At 46.1% G+C, this 26594-nt stretch overlaps 1 protein-coding gene across 15 annotated transcripts in view; it reads left to right on the top strand.

Moving 5' to 3' along the window:
• The window catches only part of KIAA1217 (KIAA1217 ortholog), a 460197-nt gene that overhangs the window by 389076 nt on the left and 44527 nt on the right, over positions 1-26594 (top strand). For 10 of the 15 annotated variants that reach the window (XM_047755381.1, XM_047755378.1, XM_047755373.1 and 7 more), the window contains 2 exons: positions 19874-19978; positions 20477-20526. In XM_047755381.1, the coding sequence (XP_047611337.1) occupies positions 19874-19978; positions 20477-20526 (155 nt within the window). The remainder of the gene's footprint in view (positions 1-19873; positions 19979-20476; positions 20527-26594) is intronic. The other 5 variants (XM_047755384.1, XM_047755385.1, XM_047755375.1 and 2 more) reach the window with 1 other exon arrangement.

Raw genomic sequence — 26594 nt, 5'->3', positions numbered from 1 at the left:
GTTAACTGTTTGAAATGGCAGGTCGTGTTTTTCCCCCGTGGGGTGCGGTTTTGTTTTCTCATCTGGTTTTGGGAAATGGAATGAATGTGTCCTTGTCCGTCATCCAACGTGATAAAATATGAGTCTGTGTGACCGTAGGATGGGTTGATGTAATACTCATTCAGGAGTGACGCTGAGATCAGCACAATTTTTCTAGTGGATGAGACACTCGGGTAGCTCATTTCTTTTTTAATATACATGTTTTTACAATTTACCAGCCCCTAACCTTCCTACGACATTGTGAACACCCTCCAAAGTTCATAGAGTAATAGAAAAGCTCAATTTGATCGAGGAAATTCCTCTATCCTGAATCGGTTGAACGAAACCAACGTGATAATTATAATCGTAAAAATCTACTCAAAGAAACTGAGTCCGCTGCACCCCACACCATTCCCCACGTTTTGACCTTTATCATATAAGAATTCAGAAGAGAGGAGAAAAATAAAAGTCGCATATTCAGCCACTCAGTGCCTTCCTGGAACCACTCTTCCCTCCTCTGTACCACAGGGATCATATCACTTACTGTTACATAACCTTGTAAAAAGAAGGCCGGAATTCCAACTGGAAAATGTGTATATCTTACTGTCTTACCTTTCACACAAATCAAAAAAGCTCTGTCCTCCATTGGGAAAATTTTAGCATGAAAGGGCCACCTCTTCTTATCTGGTCACAGAAGAAAGATTCCAGAAAGATGGGAAGAGAATACACATGGAAGTCTGGGGTCATTAATGCACCCACGCATTCTCACCTTCTGCACAGCTTTAAAAACAGCAACAGCGACAAGCCCGCAACTGGTTTTTTGGGACCAGCTTCATTATGCAGGACGAAGAAAATTGAAGAATTGGAGAACAGTATTTATTCTCTGCTTTCCAAAGTCCTTAAGAAATGAGATTTTAAGAATGAAAGAAAAGGACACTTGGAGTTTCCTGGTAGCGTAGTGGTTAAGGATCTGGTGGTGTCACCGCAGAGGCTCAGGCTGCTGCTGTGATGCTGGTGCAGCTCCCTGGTCCGGGAACCTTCTGCATTCCACGGACACAGCCAAAAAAAAAAAAAAAAAAAAAAAGAAGAAGAGAAAGGGATATTTCCCATGACCACAGGAAACTAAGGGGTATGGGATACATACTGAGGCTCTTTGGAACAGACCAATGTCACAGCTAGAGGAAAATCTACCAAGATGAGCCTTAAGGCTAGGACGCTTACACCCTGCGCTTCTAAGAAAGGGTAACACATCTGTTGCCTGGGCAGTGAGGGACTGGTTGGGAAATACGTGTCACTGATAGGATGGGACTTGGAGGTGTAAGAATTTAGTCCAGGAAACAATAAAAACTATCCCTCTCCACGGCCAGAATCCATCCTACCCACCAGCCCCCACCCACCCCATGCTGACCTCTCTCTTGGGTAGAAGGATTGTGAGCTTGATCCCAGTGTGTTTCACATTAGGCTCTTTGCACCCTGCTGAGGTCCAGGCACGTTTTGGCCAACAATGGTGTATGGCTTCTCCCTCAGCACCTAGTTGACTGTCATGTGTGCTATTATCATGTGTACATAACTGAACATCACTGAACCCACTTCCCCGATTGGCTTATGGGTGGGACAAAAAGGAAGGCCCCTCTGCTGCCCCCTGATCAGAGTCTTGAAGAATTTTAGCCTCTAGTCGTCTCAATATTTTTTCAGTGCCTCTGCTTCCTCAGAGGTTTCTGTTTTACGGAAGCTCCGAAAATGCTATGGATTCCTGTCTTTACGTGTTGTAGAAACCCCTTTTAGAAAATCCAAATGATCTGACTTCTAGAAGAACAAGTATTAGAAGAACTGACTGAAAGGATTAATGTTCACCTAAAATATGCTGTCACGATCACTACCGTCCTCTGACATGTGGTTGTAATTTCTAATGTGATTTCGCATTTTCACTTTTTTTTTTCATTCCCGTCAGTGTGAGCTAGCAGAGGAAGAATTTTATCTCATACTTCTTGCTTAGGTAATCCCTCACCTGTTGATCAGCTTATCTCCAGAGGGTGGAATTGGCGGAGTTGGAGTGCTTGTTTATACGTGAGCAGGCTAGCTTCCCTACTTCCATAGCCCCAGACACACACACACACACACACACACACACATACACACATACACACACATACACCCCTCTCTACATTTAGAGTTGCTATAACTGAAACAGCTAAGCATCCCCACTGACTCAGCCCAGGCACATGACAAAAGTACATAAAGAACGATTCTTTAGTAGGAGTTCCCGTCACGGCACAGCGGAAACGAATCCAACTAGGACCCATGAGGTTGAGGGTTCGATCCCTGGCCTCGCTCAGTGGGTTAAGGATCTGGTGTTGCCATGAGCTGGGGTGTAGGTCGAAGACACAGCTCAGATCCTGTGTTGCTGTAGCTGTGGTGTCGGCCAGCAGCTGTAGCTCCGATTTGACCCCTAGCCTGAGAACCTCCATATGCTGCAAAAAAAAAAAAAAAAAAAGTGATTCTTTAGTGAAAAGAAATTGAATCTGGACCTTCTGTTGTCAGCCCCTTTGTCACCCCCTCCCCTTTGTTACCTGGACAGGTAAGAATGTGGGGCAAAGTGAGAAATGCCATCCTTCCTCCTCTTCAGTTGCAGTCCTGAACTCTTTGGGAAAGCTTAATGACTAGGCTGAAATGCAGTATTTCTGGGTAATATTAGAAGAGGAAGACTGATGGTAGCTATCATTTATTGAGAGCCTTTCATGGGGCCAAATGTTAAGTCGTTTCCATACATCATATGATGTAACCATCATGATGACCCAGTGAGGGACCTACTGTCATCATCACTATTTCACAGATGCAGAAAGTGAGCTCAGAGAAGTTAAGTCACTTGCCCAAGGTCACAAAGCCAGTAAGTGGCATAGAAAAAAAATCCATACTTTTTTTTAACCGCCGTGCCACATTCTGCCTGGTGAGTGAAAGCTATGAGCCCCACCTTCACCCAGCAGAGAAGTGAATTCTAAGCATTTTAACCAGGACTAGATGCTAAGTAGCTGCTCTGAAAGGATATTTACAATCATAAACATGGTATAATTTGCATAATTATGCTGCTAAATATATACATGTCATTTAAAATATAACTGCCCCAGCTAGTATATTAACACAATTATGCAGAAATAAGAGAAAAGGAGAACATTCTTGGTAGATTTTGCTTTGCAAAAAAAAAAAAATGTGAGCCCTATGTCAAAGGAAAATTTTAAAGACAAGAACGCCAGAAACAATTACTGAAACATAAAATTATAGTCCATTGTTTTACCTATACTGTGGTGTTATTTTAGATATATTTTAATCTGTGCAAGTAGTTTTAAAAAGTTTTCAACCCCTAAAAGTCAAACTGCATGAGTACAGGGTCTTCTAAAGTGCCAAACTAATCTCTGTTGTAATTTCATAATTTTAAAAGGCAACTAAATCTGAGTGCTTTTTATATAAAATTCTCAAGTGAAATTTTACATCTAAGATGTGAAGCTACAAAAACACAGGAAGGAGACTGAGAAATCCGTAGAGATGCTTTCTTTGGGGCACTGCTGAATTCAGATGCTCTTCAGAAGGCCGCTTCTATGAAATAGCCCAAATAACTGCGGGATATTCAAAATCAGAGAGAAAATTTTTCTTTCTCATCTGTACTCAGGAAACTTCCAAGAGTAGTCTTTTTGGGGGTTGTTTTTTTTTCTTTTTTTTTTTGTTTTTTGTTTTTTGGAATCTGATTTTGCAACAGCTCTATTGACTTGAAAATGAGTTACAGACAAAGTAAATGTCATCTTGATTCTTGTACTAGTTCATGTGCCCTGATTTAATGAATTTGGCACCTCTTATAAACATACTTCCACACAGCATCTAGTGATGACAAGTTATAGATAGGAGATCTGGAAAAAGTAATGTAGAACATATATGATAGCAGCATTCTGCTCCTAAGATGGCCATGGACTTTGGGCTGGGAGCGGATTACAGCTGCTTTGACTTTGGGGGTGGCACAGTCGTCCATCAGTATCCAGGAGGGGTCGGTTCCAGGAGCTCCCATGGTTACCCAAATCTGCTCAAGATGCTCAAGTCTCTTATTTAAAAGGGCATAGTTACAGAGTTCCCGTTGCGGCTCAGTGGTTAACGAATCCGACTAGGAACCATGAGGTTGCGGGTTCAATCCCTGGCCTAGCTCAGTGGGTTGAAGATCTGGCGTTGCTCTGAGCTGTGGTGTAGGTTGCAGACACAGCTCGGATCACACGTTGTTGTGGCTCTGGTGTAGGCCTGTGGCTATAGCTCCGATTCGACCCCTAGCCTGGGAACCTCCATGTGCTGCAGGAGCGGCCCAAGAAAATGGCAAAAAGACAAAAAAAATAAAAAATAAATAAAAGGGCATAGTTGGAGTTCCCATTGTGGCTCAGAGGATTAAGAACGCGACCAGTACCTATGAGGATGTGGGTTCAATCCCTGGCTTTGCTCATTGGGTTAAGGATACCGCATTGCCACGGGCTGTGGGGTAGGTCACAGACACAGCTTGGATCTGGCACTGCCGTGTCTGTGGCGTAGGCCAGCAGTTGTATCAGCTCCAATTCGACTCCTAGCCTGGGAACTTAAATATACCAAAGGTGCTGCCCTAAAAAAAAAAAAAACAGAAGAAAGGGGGGAGGGTGTAGTAAGTCATCCTTCCTTACCGGAGGTTCCACATTCACAGATTCAGCCAGTCTGAAAAATTAGATGTGCAACTGGTTGAACCTGGGAAGCAACACCTGCAGATATGGAGGGCTGACTATAATTCTCAAGTCTGAGCTTCTAGAAGGAAAATGGCCTTGAGTGATAAGGTGGGATTTTAGCCAGATGATTTTGCTTCAGCAAGGACTCCACGAGGAGAGTGTGTCAATGTGACCATAAGGCCCTGCACAGGGGAGACGGTGTGTGACAGATGACTTAAGGCATGAGGCTTTGTCTTCCCCCAGTTATAAAATTACTTCATTAAACAGCATCATTATCCCTATCCATGGCACATAAAACAGCCCTTAAGCATTGTAAAACTCTCGGACATTTATGTTTTGCTATTTTCTATTTATAGTTTGGCTCATATAACGTGAAATAGCTCTGTTGAAATAACACTCAAAATTCAAGGGTGCTCATTGCAAAGTGACTAATAGCTCTCCTTCCAAATATATAACAGATCCCTCCTAATGCCGTATTTTTCAGCACATGGGAGACTTGAACTGAGATCATATTTTTACACTGTCCTGCCTCTGCAGTAACTAAATTCAACAAACGTGTCAAGAATCCACTTGGGAGCAAATTCTTGCCTATCTGGGCACCTGTATCTGGAGAGAGGCCACGTGAGATCTGCCATGATTCCTAAGGCATTGCAGATTTAGAGAAGTAGAAGGCCTTGCCTTAGAAAGAAAGGGAAAGAAAATGAGTAGGTACATGATGAAGCCTGTGTGCTATCTGGTAGCTTGTGTCTGTGGGTAATCATTTATATTGCTTTCTCATTTTAGGAGGATTAAGTATGATTGTGCTGATAGCTTTGAAGGCTAGGAAGCATCCTTGGTTTACCAGTTGTTTGGGTGAAAGTGTAAATTCCAATTTGTGTCATTTAAAAATGTTCAGTGACCCGCAGGCCTTTGGAGGTCTTCTTTCTTCTTTCTTCTTCTTCTTTTTTTTTTTTTTTTGTCTTTTGGGGGCCAAATCTGCAGCATATGGAAATTCCCAGGCTAAGGGTCCAATCAGAGCTACAGCTGTCAGCCTATACCACAGTCCACAGCAATGCCAGATCCTTAACCCACTGAGCAAGACCAGGGATCGAACCCCCATCCTCATTGATATTAGTTGGGCTCGTTAGCCACTGAGCTACAATAGGAACTCTTGGAGGTTTTCTAAGCTGTGCTGAGTACCCTGCTGGATGAGTGAGTCTGAACGTTGGAAAAGGAATGTTTCATTTTTTTCCCCTTTTCCTGAATGAATCATTCAAAATAAGCCATATCAGATCTCTCCTAAGTCTCAGACTTGGGGTCTTCCTAGAGCAGTTTTCTTAACTTTTGCACTCTTGATACTTGAGTCTTGTCCTGGGCATCATAGGATGTTGAGCAGCATCTCCCACCTCTACCCCAGTAGAGGCCAGTAGCAGACTCCCCTGAAATGCAAACTCCCCGGTCATGACGACCAAAGATATCTCCAGACATGGTCAAATGCTATCAAATCCAAAACGTGGATTTTGACGATTGTTACCTCAGTTCTGCCCTTTCCTTCTTGGTAAAGCAGCTTCATTATTGTTAAAACTTGCTGTTGTTACTTTGGGTTCAGTCAACCTGAGATCCACCATTTATTGAGAGGCAGTACTGTGCAGTCTTTATGAACATGGTCTCAAAGCCAGATGGCCTGGGTTCAAATCCCTGTTTGACTTGCTAGGGATCAACCCTTGCTAGGGCTTGGACACTTGGACTGATCACTGATGCCTGCTCTGCCTCGGTTTGCTCATCTGTAAAATGGGGATGGTACCTAGCTCATAGGAAGGTAAAACTGATGACAATTAATTGCCTTGTGGCATGCCTGGCATAGAGTAGGTGCTGGAGAGTTCCATCTTCGAGCAAAGCACTCTATTAAATGCTGCTAAACCCAGAGATGAATTACACAGAGATGGCTGGGACAGAGGACAGTGACGGGGAAGCAGGGAGATGAACTGTTAAAGCAGAGAAGAACACAGAACAGGTGGAGTTTGGGGGGAGAATAAAAATACGTGTGCACAGAGAATGGAATTCACTGGGATTAAAGATCCACATTAGAATGTTTAGAATATCAAAGCCACTTCTCATTTGTTTATTTATTTGGCTGCACCCAAGACTTATAGAAGTTCCCAGGCCAGGGATCAAACTCACACCACAACAGCGACCTGAGCTGCTACAGTGACAATGCTGGGTCTTTCACCCGCTGTGCCGCAAGGGAACTCTCCAAAGCCACTTTTAAGTCCATTTCAGGAGAGTAGTGTGGGGGTGCACCTTTTTTTGGGCCAGGAGCAAAGAGGCCAGCCTGAATTGCAGGACACCCAACCTGGTAGAGCTGAAATTGTTAGGTCATCACATACCTGTCTTGATGCCTAACAGTGCCTGACTGATTCAGCTGTCGTCTAAACTGCTTTTCCATGTAGCTCTAATTAGGGATCAATAAATGTTTATTGAGCTGCTCTTTATGTGCTTAGCTATAGACTGGATGCTTTGCAGGGTACAAAGAAACTCAGATGTGTCCTCACCTGCAAGGAATAAAAACCAGGAAGATAGTCATAAAACATTAAAGCATCATATGAACGTGTCAGCTGTGCCACGGTTAAGCACAGGAAGTTTCTGAGCTACGAATGCTTACCGAATAACTGGTTTTCAGGGACAACCACCACAATGGGATTTCATTCATAAGTGATCCCCAGGTATGCTCTTCCTGTCACCATAAGAAGGGCAGTGTCTCCTAGTGAAGCAGAGAGAAGGGAGGAGGCCATGCAAGTCATTAAGGGGAAAAGCGCCTGTCTCCAAGGCTGGAGTTCCAGGGCCGGCGATCTGTTCCCAGCATCTCCAAGTTCAGCTGGAAAGTCAGGACACGTTTTCCTCGAAAACAATGAGGAACAATGAAAGGACTAATAATACACTATAGGTTAAAGAGGCTTCCATGGGCCAGCTGGAAATCCAACCACCATTTATTCCAAGTTCTAAACAATGAAAGTAGGAGAAAACTTTTCAATTACAAGCCTGCCATCATTTGGGGACGGCTTGTCCATGATTAATTCCAAAGAAGTGATACAGACCATAATTGCTGTGAATTCAGAAACGGGTGCACTTTGCTAAACTTGTGCCGGGCCGGGAACTTTCATGAGAATGCCAAGAGGGACTCAAATTTAAGAAATTTACATAATGGAATGAAAAGATTCCATTTGGAAAGACAGATTGATCTCTCTCCAAAATTGTGTATGTCTGCCATGATGCTACCTATAAAAATGAACATCTGGATATTTCACCAGTCCCAGAAGTCAAATAGGTGCTGATAAATTGAATTATGATTTCATTCACAGGAATGTAACTTCATGACTAAGTAATATTTGCTAATCATTCCTTAGGCTTCTGAGTTCAGTCAAAAGCTGTCTGATAAACTTGACATTCAGCCAACTGACAAATGTATGAAGATAGCCCCACTCTTAACACGAGAGATTCTATCGAAAATACCCACGGGATGATTGTCACAAGATCTGTGTGATGGAAACAAACCAGTGTTTCAAAAGGGAAAGCCATCGTCTGTCATTAATTAGATGAAATTCAAATGCACCCCTGGATCTCTTTTGAATATTCACGAGGTGTATCAATCAGATGCCTTGGGTCTGAGACCAGAAATGAAGTCGGAGTAAGCTAAATCCTGTGAGATTCAGTTAAGCCCCTTTGCTTGTTGACTAGAACTCTTTCTTCAAAGAGAAGAAGGAGTTTCCACCGTGGCACGAGGGGATCAGCAATGTCTCTGCAGAAGCAGGGATGCAGGTTCCATTCTCGGCCTGGAGCCGTGGGTTAAGGATTCAGCATTGCCACAGCTATGGCATAGGTCGCAACTCTGGCTCAGATTCGATCCCTGACCCTGGAACTTCCATATGCCATGGGATGGCAAAAAAAAAAAAAAAAAAAAGAGAGAGAGAGAAGAAGGATAAAAGTTTAAGGTCAGGTCCAGTCCAGCCAGGCAAGATCACCTCACTGCAGAGGCATTGTGGCTTCCAGCCAGCCTGCAGGTGGGGCTCAGCTGGGTCATCCTGGACTGTCATGATGTCTTGGCTGTTCAGCCTCTCCTGAGCTTCCTTGTCCTGGTGACCGGTGGAATTCACAGAGGTAACGTGTGTCTTCATTTGAATTGGGGGCTTCATTTTTCCTGAATGAATGAGTCAACAATCTAGCCAGGTCTAAGCATTAATTCAAACTTCCAGAAACAGCAGGTCCTAAAAAGTCTGTATTGACTCTTTGTAGAACCAGCTCGCATCACCAGTAACACCTCCTCTCCTTCCCCGTCCATCTTCAAAGATGAAGCTCTTAATTGCTCTTAATGAATTAAGATCCCAGCTCTTAATTGCTGCCTTTTAGAAGGAGAAAGAGACGGGACACTTCCCAAAGAACCTGTGACTGCAGCGCCTCTGGTCAAATGATGTTTTCACTCTCATGCTGTCTCAGGTTTTGGTTTTTGGTTTTTGAAGGTTGTTTTGTTTTGTTTTGTCTTTGTAGTAGAGGCGGTGTGTCCTAACTCTTCCAACAAGCACAGATATCTAAGAAGACAAAATTAAAAAAAAAAAAAAAGGGAAAGAAAGGAGGGAAAGGAAAGGGAAGGAAGAAAGGATGGACCGGGGAGAGGCCAAGTTTAGGACACTGGCTTCCTTCTTTTCCCTAAGAATCATTCTCTTACTTTATGGAAAGAAGTCGGGCCTGGGGAGCTGCCTTCCACAGCCTCCTTAGGTCGCTCAGGAGACCATCTTCGGTAGCCTCTGACACCTTTGCTCTTTGGAGGGTAAATTACAGGTATTCAGGCCACCGGAACATGAACAAACAGCTATGTATACTGGTTTGTACCTGCACACAAAAAAAGAGAGTGCTGTCACTTTCAGAGCAGGAATATTAACCATTGCCCTCAGGGAGGAGAAAGAAAATGCAAAGTAGGTGTTTCATAAGGCAGGGTGTAGGCTCGCCCTGGGGAGCAAAGGCGCTGTCACCTGGGAAGCGAGCCTCACCCCAGATGGTCGGTGAGTCACAGGAGGCAGCCCAGAGCCCCACCGGGAGCCCTGGGCCGGGGAGGGGCGCGGGCGACCCGCTGAGTTTCCTTTGACCCCGCCTGGCCAGGAAGCCTCAGGGTCCTTGTCGTCACCAGGGGGTCGCAACTAGGACCTCCTGAGGGTTCTCTTGAAATGAAAATGGGTGTCAAATCGCTCTGGGAGCTGGAAGTGTCTCCATCAAAAAGAATTTTTGCTCCACCACCATGAAGCCATCAGCCCTTTGCCCGGAGGAGCAGTCGCACGCTGGCCACTTGGGGGCTGTGTCTGAGACACTGTCCAGCGGCTGACTCGGACCCTGTTCTGGTCTCAACCGGGACGGCCTGCCCGGGAAGTAGCTTGTGAAATAGATTAAAGGCGACCTGGAGCTTCCCCAAGTGCAGTTGCCGTGCTGGGCGGAGCCGTGTCTGGGCGGCGGAGTCCTTGTTGGTGCCCGTGGGGAGCACAGGCCTGGGTGTGACTGAGCATCGCCCGGCAGCCTGCCCAGCCCACCACGCCTTTCTTTCCTTTTTTTTTATTTTTATTTGCTTTGTGCTTTAGTCAAGATCACCAGAATGGAAAGAAACTGGCGGGATCTAAAAAAGTTCCCTCCAACTTGAAAATTGTGTGAGTCTAGAATTGTGCGTCTGGCAGGATTTCAGGTGTGGTGTACCTTAGTTAGTGGTGGGTCTGAGAGCGCGGGCCCTGTGTGTCACATTCATTCAGTTTCTCACACTCGCCGCCGTGAGCGCCTTCGCTGGCTTCCCGTGTTTGAGCTTGTTGGGACTTTCCTCTCTCTGGGATCTTGCTGTCGCCCTTCCTCTGCCTCCTGCATCTTCATCTGCTTGACCAGATCCTCCTCAGCATCTGACCATCAGCTCAGTGAGGCCTTTCCCGACCATTGTATTTGAACTTGCAGCACCTACACACACACACACACACACACACACACACACACACACACACATAATGGTATAATTAATACATTACTAATAATATCTATTATAAATAAGTAATACATGTATAAGCTTACATATATTTTTTTAACCTATTTAGTTTGTTGTACCATTACCCTCAACCCCCAGAATGTAACTTCCACCACGGTGATCCCTTTGTTTTATTTGTCACAGTTAGAACTCTGCCTGGCATAGTCGATGCCAGAAAAATGGTTGTTGAATGAATGAACTTGAAAGGATCAAAGGAAGCCTTATACATCCATAACGTTGGGCAGCTTATCGTGTATTTGGATGTGTATTTTCTCCTTTGCCTTCCGTCCCACGTCCCTGTAGGAGGACAGGCCTGGGGGACAGGTAAGGCAGTTGTTACCCTAGTTTGACGGTTTTGGAAACTGAGACTGAAAGACATGAAGTGATGTAGGGGTGCTGATTCATGTCTCTTCTTGGATGTCTGTGGGTCAGCTCAGCTTGTCCCAGAACAAACTCCCGGATTTCCATCTCAGGCATGACAGCGTTTCATCCATGACTTGGGCTGAGGGCCTTGGTGTCTTATTGATGTTCTCTCTTATTCTCCACACCAGACACCAGAAGATGCGCCGATCTGTATCCACAGACCTCCTGACCCCAGCCCTTGCCCTTGACCTCATGGCCGCCATGGCTGTGGTATGGTCTGCAGCAATGGGCTCCCACGTGCTCGCCCCACTCTGTCTCTGCCCACCCGCCATCTGTGCTCAGCAGAGAAGCCAGAGTCATCCTGCTCAAATGCAAGCACCTTCACGTCTCTCCTTGGCTCTGACCCCCACGGTGGCTATGTCACATCAGAGTCAAAGCCAGAGTTCCTGAAATGGCCTGCGAGCAGGGAGAACGCGCCTTCCCAGATGGACCGGGATGGTTCCAGTCTACCTCCTTGACCTTCCATAGCAATCACTGGCTCCCCCTTTCACTTTCAGAAGTATCCTGGTTTAGAAGCTAAGTTAATTGACTGCCCCACAAGCCCTGACGAGGCCCCCCCTCATCTCCCCCTACCCTCCTCTCGTTTGCTCCACTTCGGGCACACTGGCCACCCCCCTCAGCTGCTCCGCAGCCCAGTCAAGCATATTCCTGCCTTGGGCGCACACATCGGCTCCTCCCACAGCCTGGAACGTTCCTTCCCTGGATAATACACCTGTCTTGCTCCATCTCTTCTTATGGGTCTTTATTCAGAAATCACTTTCTCAGTGAGGTCCTCTCTGGTCACCCTACATAAAATTTTAAATCTCCTTCCCATTCCCTGTCCAGCTTTGCTTTTCTCCTTCATATCATTCGTGTCTAAGGTTAATTATTCATTTTGCGTATTGTCAGGAGGACAAAACCTCCATGTGGGTAAGGATTTATTCACTTCTGCCACCCCAGGGGCCGCAGACCCTGCCAGGTACACAGTAGGTGCTCAATGCGTGTTTGTTGAATTAGTGGATGAAAGAACAGTCACACCCCTGTGAGTACCCCTGTGAGTGATGGAGTCAGAGCACAAATCTAGGTTAATTCCTGGCCCAGCATTTCGGCTTCCACAACACTTTATTTGGTCTCAGGCTTCTGCTCTGACCTGGAGCTCTCCTTACTCAGAGCTCCATTCACTGCTCCTTTCCCTTCTCCATCCAGCTAAATCCTGCCATGCGTCTCAGCTGCATTCGAAAACCTCCTCTGGAGTTCCCGTCATGGCACAGTGGTTAACGAATCCGACTAGGAACCATGAGGTTGCGGGTTCGGTCCCTGCCCTTGCTCAGTGGGTTAAGGATCCGGCGTTGCCGTGAGCTGTGGTGTAGGTCGCAGACGCGGCTCAGATCCCGTGTTGCTATGGCTCTGGCGTAGGCTGGTGGCTACAGCTCCGATTAGACCCCTAGCTTGGGAACTCCATATGCCGTGAGAGCGGCCCAAAGAAATAGCAAAAAGACAAAAAAAAGAAAAAGAAAAAAAAAACCAAACAAACAAACAAAAAAAGAGATTATTAAAAGAAAACCTCCTCTGCCCCAGCCGACTGCCCTGCCTCCATCATCCAGGAGCCCTTGACCCCTAAGAGCACAGACACCCCTCAGAATCCAGCCACCTGCGCCCATCTGAGCTCAATCCCCTTAGACCTGGGGTCCAGAAAAAAGACTGGCAGCATCTCCCCCAGTTGGTCTCACAGTGCTCACCCTCAGTAGCGGCTGCTGCAGGGAATTGAAGTTGCTGGTGATCAGACCGTCAGCGGAGGCGTTCAGGGTCAATGCCCTCGGTCGTTACGGTGCGAAGAACTGCTTATCCCAAGAAATACCATCATCTCCATGGCAAATACCACAGCAAAACCTCTTCACATCTCCTTATAAACTTTCCTTCTCTCAAAGCCTTGGTGAATTTAAGAAGAAAAAGTAGAAGTCGCTTTCCGGCCCCCCCCCCCAGATACTTGTAAACAGGGCTCCATTTTTGCCAGTTTCTGTACAGAGCGTCATTTGACACTGTCTTCCTGGATCATAACTAAACTGCAGAGCATTCCAGACGAACACTGCTGCTTGGGTCTTCGTCGCTTTCCTGACTTGGGGAAAACCTGGTTGCCAAGGAGATAGAATTCCCCCCTCGATCTCCTTGAAGTGTCACCGAAAGGAAATGACGGGCAGAAATAGAAAGGGACACCAAAAGGCCATTTCTTCTCATCTGTTCCCCTCCTCAGTCAGTCAGAAGCAGAGTCGTACCAGCAGAGGGTCAGCAAGGCCGAGACAGAGGCCAGAGGCAAAAGAATCAGTCAGGACATTGGAGAGAATGTGAGGGGTTCACCCAGTAAGGAGCAGGAAAATTAAAAGGAATTTCTTGACATGACTGATGGCTGGGGTGGAGGATGTAAGGCCAGCACGCAGGCAAGGGGCTGCTTTGTGTGAATAAGGAAACGAAAGACAATCAAAGATTGCTATACTTCAGGGGGATTTTGGAATTTCCAATCTAGAACCTAAAACCATACCAAGTAAGAATTTAAGGTCCCAGAATGTCTGGAGAGGAGTTTGAGGATCTAGAGTGCCAAATTTTGGAAAGGGTTATCACACGGCTGTTGAAGCTCTAAAGGATGATGGATTGGGGTGTGGCAGGCAGGAGGCCAGCTTCCCCTGTGCTGAAGTCATCCAAGGATGTGAGGGAATTTCCTGGATGCTGGTGGGGAACTTAAGGATGAGTAATTCAGAATTCAGAAGCAGGGGAGACGTTGAGAGTTTGGACAGATGCTGGATTAACATGCCAAAGGGAAGACAGAACATCCCAAGAGGAGAGAGAGCAGCCTTCATGGTCAGGGTTCTAAATGATGCTTCTTCATGACTTTCCATGGTGCCCAGTCCTCATCTAAGGACTGAGGGTGCAAAAAAAAAAAAAAAAGGTTCACGATGGGGTCATTATCTCTAAGGAGCATGCAGTGGGAGCAGGACAGTATTAATGCCTGTGAACTATCTGGAGGTACGTGTCATGGTAGCCCCATTGCAGTTAGCACCAACTCCATCTTTATCGGCTCAATCTAGATGTTTCAATGAGAGGTTAAATTTATTGGGTGTTTTTGGAAGAGGGTCTTTATTTACACAGCTCTTTCACCAATAGGGTGATGTTGGGCAGAAATAGAAAGTTCATGGCTCACAGTCCTATTTCAAGCTTGACCACAAATTCAGATCCTTTGAATTCCAGTGTTCTGTTGAACTCATCTAAAAACAGTGTCTTTAATTACTCTGGGTTTTGTTTTGTTTTTTTCCCCTCATACCAAAGAATCAAGACATGAACAAACAAGGGCATAGCCTAGCTTTAAACCTGTTCACTATTCAGTTCTGGAAAAAGCCTTTGGCATTGCCAGACTAAAGAGCTTTAGTTCACTTAGATTGCTCCCAGAAAGAAATTGACTTGGTGAAAGGAAGGCGTCACTTAAGTATGATGATACTTTATTCACTGTCGGGTCCACGGCAGCTTGCCTAGTGCCTAGCACATATGAAGTGCTCAGAAATGTTTGGTGTTTTTTTGTTTTGTTTTGTTTTTTAATTATAGTTGATTTACCATGTTGTGCTGATTTCTGCTCTATAGCAAAGCAACTCCATCATACATAGATATACACTCTTTTTTTTAATATTCTTTTCCATCATGGAGTTTGGATATAGTTCCCTGTGCTGTATAGTAGGAACTTGCTGTTTATCCAGAAATGTTTATTGATGACTCCTTGACCATTGATCACTTTCTAGTGAGAGAGAGATAACAGAGAATGAGCAGGAACCAGAAAAAGAAAATAAATCACAAAATATTAGAACTAGAACTGAATGCTGGGAGTTCCTTTTGTGGCTCAACAGGTTAAGAACCCAACTAGTATCCATGAGGATTTGGATTCGATCCCTGGCCTCTCAGTGGGTTAAGGATCTGGCGTGGCTGTGGCGTAGGCAATCGGCTACAGCTCCGATTTGACCCCCAGCCTGGGAACTTCCATGTGCTGCAGGTGCAGCCCTAAAAAGAAGAAAAACAAGTGAACGATGGCTCACCTAGTAAGTACTCTCAGAATGCCAGCTCTGGCTACTGCAGTTGGTGCTAACTGTGCTGCACCACTGGGCTCCAAAGTTAGTTACTAGTTAGTAACTAGTTCACAAGGTGAATGCAGACTGGGAGCCTAATCAGCCAGCCCCCAGCACTGCTTTTATATCTTTAAAAACATCCTTAGGGATTCACTATAGGGGAATTACTAGTTTCATACTCCTTTTTAATAGCCATTAATTCACCTAGATACACAATAACAAAGACTTAATTCAGGCTTAATGAGACCTCAGTCAGTCCAAAGACAAATCCTCAGTCAAAAAAAATGTTGAAGGTGAACACTTGAATCAAAAAGTTGCATGAATGGCAGTTCCCATCCTGGTGCAGTGGTTAACGAATCTGACTAGGAACCATGAGGTTGCGGGTTCGATCCCTGGCCTTGCTTGGTGGGTTAAGGATCCAGCGTTTCCATGAGCTGTGGTGTAGGTTGCGGGCGCAGCTCAGATCCCGCGTTGCTGTGACTCTGGTGTAGGCCTGTGGCTACAGCTCCGATTCAACCCCTAGCCTGGGAACCTCCATATGCCGAGGGAGCGGCCTAAGAAATGGCAAAAAGACCAAAAAAAAAAAAAAAGTTGTATGAATGGACTTGGTAGCTAAAAATATTCCCCCAACTGCAGGTCTTTGGGGGTTTTTTTTCTTCCTTCCTGGACTCTGCAGACAGAGAACAGACCACGAGCAGTCTGGGTTTTGCTTCATCTTCATAGACAGACATGGGGCTTGCAGGAAAGCTGGTTGTAGAAGCGGGAATTTAACACTGGGTCAGCATTTTCTCTGGGTTGGATTTGAATTTTTTATTAATATTACTCTTGGGCCCCCAGAAGATTCATTCAGCCAGACCGACATATAACACTCAATGACTAGTTAACCATACATGCTAATCACATAAATATGGTTTATGGAATGATATAAAATGGTTTATGAAATCACTTTTAAGCCATCTTTTCAACAGTAATTATGCCAGCCCTGGAACCTTAAACCAAGCCATATTGGCAAGAATTAGCTTGGGCATCTTTAATATTCTGATGATTATCGTACAAAATTGCCACTGCAGTAAAATGACGGGGTCGTTTTAATTTCTCTTCTTCCACTGCATTTCTCTTCTTTCCCCTTTCACATTAAAACATACTTCATAACATTTTATCATGGCCTAAGTTTCCAGTTGCTGTAATTTAGTTAAACCATATAATTGTTTCCAGATTACCAACCATGAAATGGAAAGACAATCTTATTTATGAATTTATAAATCAGATAATCTCCCTCCAGTGAATCCTGAAACCAGAAACACTTTGATGATTAAACAGGAGGGAAAAAGTGCTCTCATTACCATGTGTCAAAAGAGTTGTGTTTTCAGAAAGTAGTCTTGGCTGAGTCAGTGGAACACGCATGTGCAACCTGTGTTTGCCTGGGGCAGGCACGGTTCCCCGGGCAGGGGGAGAGCATCACTCCCCCCGGACCATCGCAGCTCAAGGGTACTGAACTGCCAAGGTTCTGACCAATCATGTCTCCTTCCTGGTGGCCCTCCTGGTGACATAGCCTGGAGGAGGCCACCCAAGCAGCAATTTCCCGTCCTCACGGATACAAAAAAGAGAACAGGCATGTGGATACCTGGAGCGATGCAAGGCTTTTGCTCCAAAGCACCCAAACCCTCACCCTAGGTGGTTCTGCAGTTAAGTCAACATCGCCCCTGGGGAGTCAGGAGATTGGGGTGCTGCTGTTTGGGCGTTTTCTTTCTCTGCATCGTAAAAACCATCATCTGGGGGAAAATTAGTGAGAAGCCAAATTACCTACTGAGCCAAGGAGCATGTAGGAAGCTCCAGGGATCCCCGTCTAGAGACGATGCAACCTGTGCTGTATCATTTGAGCATCTCACTACAGTGATGAATCCATTGAAGATCCATGTCCTGGGTCTGGAATGATTCTGGTGCTTCGTTTCGGTTGTTAATGCTGCCACCCTCTTCTGTTAGACCAGACAATGAAAGCTGGTGGGCCGAGAGGGACCAGAAAGAACACTGACTTAGCCCGAATGAGGACCGTGCCCAGGCCAGCGTTGGCATCGAACCCTGTTTCTTTACCAGACTGTTGCTTATCCTCTGCAGCCATGGACCTACCTACTGCTTACAGCTCTTCACCTTATGGTCTCCTGAGTGTCGTTAGGTTTTCAGCATGCCTCCCTTTCCTGTACTCCAGCCTCACAGAACCCATTAAGTCACTTCCTAACCAAAGCAGTCTAGACCCTTAAAAGGCCCTGCCACTTTAAGAGAGAGAAAAAAAAAAAAAAAAAAAACCTTTGCATGTGCCTGGGGTTGATGAGTGGTCGCTCTTAGGGCACAAGGTTGGCTTCCAGTATCACTGTAGGAAGAATGGGGGCTCTGGACAGCATCCACCCAAGTCCCCCCACCCCCCAACCCCCGGAAGTGGTCCATTTCCCAAGATCCCATCTGTGTGAGTCTCTACCTCCCACCCTTGGAAACCAGCCACCACCCATCATCCCATCATTTCTGAGCTGCCTTGTGACTTGGGTGTGATAAACCTGGACTCTCCAATAGGTATTTACTAACCTACTTTCCTGAGGGGGATTTCTTCCTAATTTTTCTCTCTGGCACATGCACTGCTTTATGGCATATGGAAGGCCAAGATCACAGGTATGGCGTAAATGCTCTGTGGCCTATAGGTTTAGCATTTGTGGCAATGCCTGGAAACACTTGGAAAGTCACTCCAGGTAGACATGTATCTCTTCTCACTGTTCGAGATTTCTTCTTTCCACGCTATTGAACAAAGAGATCATACTGCGACTATTTAACTCTCCCCCCCCCCCCCAGTGGGATGATCACCATTAACTCTCCAGAGTACACGATGTACTTCCAGGAAACTCAGTACTGTGGCAGAACCATCCATTCTAAACTAAAGAAAATGCATGGAATTCTGAAGTCAGAAACTTGTAATTGTGAAACGGATCTCCGTGTTTTATACAGCACGGAAGGTTCTATTCCTAAGGCAAAACGCAAAGCCAAAAAGTTGGGCATGAACAAAATTACCCTTGAAAATCCTCTTGATTATGAAGTTCAAGATACAGACATAGCATCTCTCGTTAAAGCCAACCTAACCAGCTTTTTTTGTCTAGTGAAAGAACAGAGCACTGTGACTTTTTCCATTCGGTACCAGATAAGGTAGTTGGCTTGTATTTAAAAGCCACAATGTCTGAATATGCTGTTTGTAGCCCAGGAATCCTCACCATTGCTCCCACCACAAGAGACCCACGGGACGGAGACCCCCAGGGAAGAGTGGGGTTCCCTCTCTGTATCAGGCCTGCACCAGACACTTGCTGATGGGGTACAATGCTAATCCAGGCATCCATCTAACTCTTCTCCCCTCCCTCTTTAATGGTCTTGCTACCCAGTAAGTTTAACTGAATTCACATGCTGTGATGTGTTTGGTGACTCTGCCCTTCGCCGGGGTCCCTCTGCCGTGGTGGTGACTTTATAATGTGGTGGGGAAATTGGTAAGAGTTCCACGAGACTACCAGTCATCAGAGGTACAGAAAGGTGACTTCATTTCAAAAGCCAAAAGAATTGTGTATAGCATTAGAGAGCCCCGGACAGGTGTGATATCTGTGCGTCATTTAAACCTTGGGAAGAGTTCTCATTCACGTCTTGAGGTAACCAGGTGGTTAGGGGTATGTGTTTTCCTGCCCGATCCTGGAAAAGCTCCCAGGCTCCCATGACATTGCTTTGAGCACCCTCTACCCTCAAGTAAGACGTTGACGTCAATCATACTTCTCTCTGCCCTCAAAGGACATTCCCTTGCGCTGCTCTTGGGCTGTGAAGCTTGTTTTACTCACTCACACCGTGAACATCTCCATCTTTTACGCCAAGATCAGTCAGCAGCCTCCCAGCTTCGCAGAGGAGTACAGCTCAGACGTGTGTGCCCTGCCCTGTCCTTCCCCCCCCCCGCCCCACTCCCCCATCCCCTAGCCCAGGCCCCGCTTTCTGCAAAAGCAGAGCGGAAAGGCTCAAAAACACAAAGATGTGCAAAGAGAATTATTCCCAAGGGAGAAGCTTCTCCGTTTTCCATGAGGCCTCTGTCAGTCTGTCCAGCGTCTTTTCAGTAAGATCATCAGGTTAGGAGTTCCCGTCCTGGCGCAGGGGAAACGAATCTGACTAGGAGCCATGAGGTTGCAGGTCTGATCCCTGGCGTCGCTCAGTGGGTGAAGGATCCGGCGTTGCTGTGAGCCATGGTGTAGGTCGCAGACACGGCTCAGATCCTGCATTGCTGTGGCTGTGGCGTAGGCCGACAGCTATAGCTCCAATTAGACCCCTGGCCTGGGAACCTCCATATGCCTCGGGTGTAGCTCTAAAAAGCAGAAAAAAAAAAAAAAAAAAAAAAGATCATCAGGTTAATACTCTGACCATCCAAGCTTGAGTTCCGTGGGATTTGCAGGCTCTTTAGCTTCCCCACGTGAGGTTGGGGTGAACTTTGGTGGTCTGCTAGGTGGAACCTTTTATAACCCTCAGATGATCATTCACCTAGACAAACCAGTCTGAAAGTCAACAGAGCTTTAACAAACAATTCTCTTGTTTTACAGAGAGAGGATGCAAGCCATGGAGAAACAGATTGCCAGTTTAACTGGCCTTGTTCAGTCTGCGCTTTTTAAAGGGCCCCTTACAAGTAATAGCAAAGATGCATCTAGGTAAAAAGAAGAAAGCGAGCCAATTCAAAATAATTCAGTCTGTTTCTCTTTAATGATTAAGATAATTCATTCATTCAATCATTTTCTTGTAATCATTTCAAGGCTGAAAATACCCACCTCTCTATGAATCATGGTTTGTTTGTCTCTTTCTGGTAATTCTTGGTCAAAGGTAGCACTTTGGCCCAAGAAGGGTAAATGGGCTTCCCAGTGCATGTGGCTTAATGGACCACTGCCAGTGCTTGCAACCGCCATTCACACGTTCCCCACATCCTCCATTGTCTGAAAGTCACCAGTGCGCCTCAGCTGCATTCCACCAGCAGTGTCAGATGCACACCTGGGAAGCCTTTTCCATCCCGGCCAATAGTGGTGCTGATGCTAAAATACCTTCATTGCTTAAGACCATCACTAGCTGCTGCTGATTGCTTAGAAAAGTGACTGGAAGCGGGGGGAGAGGCGTTGTGGCAGCTGCATAGCTGACTCTCTTTTTCTTTTCTTCAGTGAGAAAATGATGAAAACCACAGCCAACAAAAACCATGCAGATGGTGCAGGTAAGTCTGCCTTAAATGAGCCCAGCTTGCTTCCAGACCTACTAACCTCTCCCTAAGTCACCTATTTGGTGCAACTTTAGAGGTTTCTGGGGTAATTGCTTGTACCACCCCTTCCCTGCTTAATGCTGAAATACCAGATGTCATTGCTGGGGGGGAGGGTAAGTCCTTCAGTCCTCTTCCTTCAGTCTTTATTCATTTATTCACTTCCTCATCCATTTTTATTCATTTATGAGGCCAAACATCCAACAGATACCTATGTGCCTGCTATGGAGCAAGGACAGTGGGCGTCACTCCGTCAGGGCTGCCTATCTCCTAACTCTAGGCAGAAAATGGATCTGGGGGAGTTCCCGTCGTGGCGCAGTGGTTAACGAATCCAACTAGGAACCATGAGGTTGCGGGTTCGGTCCCTGCACTTGCTCAGTGGGTTAGCGATCCGGCGTTGCTGTGAGCTGTGGTGTAGGTTGCAGACGCGGCTCGGATCCCCATGTTGCTGTGGCTCTGGCATAGGCCGGAGACTACAGCTCCGATTGGACCCCTAGCCTGGGAACCTCCATATGCCTTGGGAGCGGCCCAAGAAATAGCAAAAAGACAAAAAAAAAAAAAAGAAAATGGATCTGGGACGGGTCATGCTGGATGTTAAGAAAGAGTGCAGGAGTTCCTGTTGTGACTCAGTGGTTAATGAATCTGACTAGGAACCATGAGGTTGCGGGTTCGATCCCTGGCCTCAGGCAGCGGGTTAAGGATCCAACATTGCCGTGAGCTGTGGTATAGGTTGCAGACATGGCTCAGATCTGGCGTTGCTGTGGCTATGGCGTAGGTGAGCAGCTACAGCTCCGATTGGATCCCCAGCCTGGGAACCTCCATGTGACATGGGTGTGGCCCTAAAAAGAAAAAAAAGAAAAAAGAAAAAAGTGCAACGTGCAGGTGAGTTTAAGCTGCAGGTTTAGCTTTGACCAAGGACATTTCCCTGAGGAAGTAACACAAACTGAGGCCAAAAGGATGAAGAGGGGCAGAGCCATCCAGGTACAGAGCAAAGCATGGGCAGATGCCATGGTGAGGAATTTAGATATTCTTTCTAAGTGCAAAGGGAAGGCACTGGAAGGTTCTACACTGGGAAGGACCTCAGCCGAGCTGCAGTGTATGAATGGATGTGAAAGGGCTGTGAGCTCGTAGGAAGCCCTCAGGGATGCAGGAAAAGAAGGTGTACTTGGACCAGGGCCTGCTTTTCAATGCCAGCATCCCCTCCCCCTCAAGAGGCCCCACTTATATTCCCTGTGGACTTTCCAATATCCAAGTGTATTTGATGTACATATTATCCTGCAGATTCAAGGGAGGCTTCTCTCAAGGATCTGAAGTCTTGGCATTCCCCGATAGCCTATCAGTCAAGGATCCAGCATTGTCACTTCTGTGGCTCTGGTCACTGCTGTGGCACAGGTTCAATCCCTGGCTTGGGAACTTCTGCATGCCATGGGTATGGCCAAAGCAACAACAACAAAAGACTATTGTTTTCCATTGGGTTAGAAAGAGAAATTGTTAGCACGGACATGTTTGACTACTAAATTACTCAGGAAGCATGGGGCAGGTTGAGTGACACTCCTAATTTGGGGAAGCCACGGAGTACAGTGCATCATGGTAGAACAGTCAGAATTGGGGACTTGAGTGTCTGATGGTCCTGGTTCTGCACTGGCCACGTTCCGGTGCTTCAGCTGTAAAGCCAGCAGGTCTGGTCCTCCAGCAGCCCCAGTCCTCATGGGATTGGTTGGTTTACTTAGAAACCAATCAGTGACTTTGGCTACAGCCAGAGAATTATTTCATGGAAATTACTACTGAGCCTATCTTCAGAGCAGTTGCCAGTTTGCTTTGGAGATATTCATTTATTTTCTGATCTGTTATGAACTTACAGAAGAAAAAAAAAAAAGGTACTCACTGAACTCATGGTAACAGCGTGGAAGGGTATTTGTCAGGAGTGGGTGGAGGGAAGGGCATGGGAGATGTTGGTCAGAAAGTACAAACTTCCAGTTAGAAGATGACTCAGTTTTGCAGAATCCAACGTGCAGCATGGTGATTATAGACAACAATCCTGAACTATATACTTGCAAGTTGCCAAGAGAATGGATCTTGAAGGTTCTTACCACAAGAAAGAAGTGGTAATTATGTGATGGGATGGGCATGTTAGGTAGTAATCATATTGCAATGGTGTTACATTGTATCAAACCCACACATTGTACACCTTAAAGTTACACAGTGTTGTATGTCAATTACATCTAATAAAATGCAGGGTGGGGAAGGAAGCTACCAAACACTGCAACTTTCTATTCTTCTGGATTCTATTCTAGAAATGATACCAATGTTCTAATCACTGTGTACCTACTGTTTTGTATTTGTTATTCCTTTGCACCTTGGATGAAATGATAATAACAATAATAGGAAGCACTTAGCGTTTCCTCCGTACCAGCCACTGTTCCAAGTGCCTCTCCACACAGGAGCTCGTTAACTCCTGCTTCATGGAATGATAGGTCCACTCATTATTCCCATGTCCCAGAGGAGGACGCTGAACACCTGGCCACACACAAGTGGCACACCTCAGCATCTCCACCAACCTGGCATTATGGCTCATCCTTTTGTGTTAAGGGGCCTCGGTCCCTTTAAAGAAATGTAGGCTGTTTCCGTTCTTTGTTTTGAAAATGTTTTGCAAATGTCTATTTTGAAGCATGGGATAAGGGAAGGAACAGGTGTAATTTCTTTAGGATGCATTTCCCAAAGTAGAATCAATAAGTCCAAAGGGACCAACAGCTGAGTAGCTCTGGCAACATGCTGCCAGTTTTCTCTCCCGCAAGACTGAGCCAATTTGCAGTGCCACCGGCACCATGCGTGTGTATGTTTGCTCCCCTGCGTCTCTGCTGAGTTTGGTCTTTCTCATTCTAATGTGTCAGGGCTACATGTGGTCCACAGGGCTTTCGTTGCCATAGCAGCCTTGTACGGTGTGCAAAATATATTAATTCTTCCAGAATCCTAGGAAGGAAGCAACAGACTAGAAGTATCATCCTTGCTCAGTGGAGAAGTACCTGGAGTTGCGTAGTTAGTCTAGAAGCTCATTTGGCCAAGAATATAACAAAAAGGGTAAACCCAGATTTCCCGTTACTTTAGGAATATTTGGTTTGCCATGGATATAAGAGAACAGAAGGAACTTCCCATTTCAAAGCCATCATCTGGGTTCTACAGTGTTTTATATCATTTAAACACATAATCCTGTAAGGAAGATGTTAGTCACAGAGCTGGTATGATTCATGGCCATTCTGGCCAACCCCCAAACGCAGGTTCCTCCTATCACAACAGGACCTATGAAATTCCCAGCAAATGTGTGCTTGATGAGATTTATATTAAGATACACCTTGACTGAAGTAAATAACCTAAGAGGAGATTTGGTAGGAAGAAGAAGAGGCCATTGCCTGGGAAGGGTGAAGTATGCAGAAGGAAGGCTCTGAGGACTGGCTGCAGGTGAACACCCCTCCCCAGGCTAGGGTGTGCCCACTCCACCTGTGGGTTCAGAGATCAGACCCCAGGGTCTGTGATTCTAATCTGAAGGGGAACCTGTTTACCCCCTGGCGGTCCAGCTCCATCCATAGATTTCAGGGCACCTGCCTGGAGATCTTAGTCTGTCACTGCTGCCACCTGCTGACACTCCAGGTGGGGAGGGGGAAGGCTGGCAGGGAGCCCTGCCTACTTTGCTTAAATAACAACCACAGCTCACCACAGCAGGGTCCCTCCATGCCACACGCCGGGCTGAGAGTGGATATGTGGTAATCCCATCATCCTGCACAATCACCCTTGTACCCATTTTACAGAGGAGGGAGCTGAGAGCGAGATAGACAGCTTAAGTCACTTGCCCAAGGTCACATCACCAGGAACTGGGTACTGAGAGTGATTTCCAGGTTTCTGGTATAAGGAGTTGAGTGGACAATAGTGCCCCTGGCTAAAATGAGTTCAAAAGAGACAGAGGTTTGGGGAAAATGGGCAGAAGTAATGGCTTCAAGCTGATTGTAGAAAAGTCTTGTAACATGAAGGTATGAAGAGAATCAGTCGTGTGCTGGAGACAAAGGTGTTGGCGACCTTAGCAGGTTGCAGTCTTGGAAGTGACCTCCCTTGAAATCATGTCCAGTGAGAAGAGAAGCAGCCCAGGATTCCAGTGGTTGGCCAAGGAAGAAATTTGAAAAGAGGTTGACCAAGATAGGCAGCAGAGTCAGACAACCACAAGGGAAAGGAAAGTCCCAAAGTGACCAGGAAGGAACAATGACCGCCAAAGCCCAGTGTCACATCAGGGTGCTGTCTTGGCCACCTTATAAAGGGCCATTGCTGCGAAAGATGGAGTCAGAAACCAGATTTCGTGGATTACGAGGTTATCAGTGAGCAAATTTATAAATGAACAGAGCTTCCATAATGAAATTTTGTTGTTACTTTTTTTTTAACCAGGGATGGGTATGTAACAATACCAGTGTGTGTTATCGGTACGTAACAACTCTCGCGGACAGTATGTGACTGTGAGCTTCTCCTCCATAGAGGATAAACGTGTGCCTCCATCGGGCTGAGGAATTAGCAGAGCAGTTCTTATTTTTAAACAGGAGTAGCTGGCTAGTGTGGTGTCACTCTTTTTGGAGAAACACCTCGAGGGCATCATTTGTTACACAAATGATGTTGTGTGGTGTGAATGTGTGTGCATGTACACACATGCCTAGGCCTGAGGATGTGGAGTGATGATAAAGTAACTTGGCCGATTCTTAAAGGGAGACTTTGAGTTGATTGTCATCCCCTCAGAAGACTTGGTCTCGAAGGTGCTAAGTTAACTGGGACCTGCTGCTCTTACTGGAAATGTCCCTGGGTGTCCTTTCCCTGGGGACCTTCACAGTCAGAGACTATCCTTTGAAACGGCTGCAGCGATGGCAAATCTTGCTCATTTGAGGATGATTTTGATGGGGTGTGGTGGCCAAAAGTTAATCAGAGTCATGACTGGTGATAAGTGCAGCCAGTTGAGCTCGTAAAGATAGCAGAAAGCTCACTGCCTGGACCATTGAGGTCCCTTTGTAAATCCTTAGCATGCATTCTTCTCTGTTCCCCCTGACTCTCCAAGGGGTCCATGAGAGCTGGGAGACCAGTTCCGTTGGGATGGGCACCCAGGGTGAGTGCCATCAGCTCTCTGTTGGCATTGCAGAGTCCAAGCAAGTAAGAGGACAGCTCCGAGGCAGTCCTCACTCACTGTTGTACTACCCACAGCCCATGGCAGCGGCTCTGTGAGGCTTGCAGGGCTGCACAGTCTAGGGAAGGAAAGGCTTCTGTGGTTGCTAAGCCCAGATGGAAAGAGGGTTCTGTCATGCAAGACCAGCTGGGAGTTCCCTTTGCAGCTCAGCAGGTTAAGAACCCGACATAGTGTCCATGAGGATGCCAGTTCAATCCCTGGCCACACTCAGTGGGTTAAGGATCTGGCATTGCCTGCAAGCTGTAGTGTAGGTCCCGGATCTGACGTTGCTGCAGTTGTGGCATAGGCTGGCAGCTGGGACTCCGATTTGACCCCTAGCCCAGGAACTTCCATATGCCTCATGTGTGGTCCTAAAAAGAAAAAAAAAAAAAGTTGAAAGACTAGCCTGGACTACTGCAAACCTTCCAGTTTATCCCTTGCAGGAAAGATAGCTGAACAGCCTTTTCAGATGTCAGAGAGAGAGAGAGAGAGAGAGAGAGTGTGTGTGTGTGTGTGTGTGTGTGTGTGTGTGTGTGTTCCTGTCTACTCCTCTGCTTGAAGCCTGTTCCCTAGAATTGCATTGTCCTAGAAAGGAAATAGCATGTCCTTTAGACTCCCACACCTTGCTGATCCTGTGAGTGTTACTTCGAATCCTTTGGAGGGGATGGGGGATGGAGGTAGATGTGGGTTTTTTAAAGCAAACTTGCTCAATCAGGCCCTTCCAGGATGGACTTAGGAAATCATGAGGGTGATAGAAGTTGGACTCTGGGAGCAAGTGTTTATGGCAGTGACAAAACTGTTTAGAAAGTGTTTCTTTCTGCTGCCTCTTTTGATTCTT

The sequence above is a fragment of the Phacochoerus africanus genome, chromosome 12, assembly GCF_016906955.1.
Source record: "Phacochoerus africanus isolate WHEZ1 chromosome 12, ROS_Pafr_v1, whole genome shotgun sequence".
NCBI classification, from domain to species: Eukaryota; Metazoa; Chordata; class Mammalia; order Artiodactyla; family Suidae; genus Phacochoerus; species Phacochoerus africanus.
Note: the sequence above shows the minus strand (reverse complement) of the source record. Positions and strands in the feature narration are given on the sequence as shown.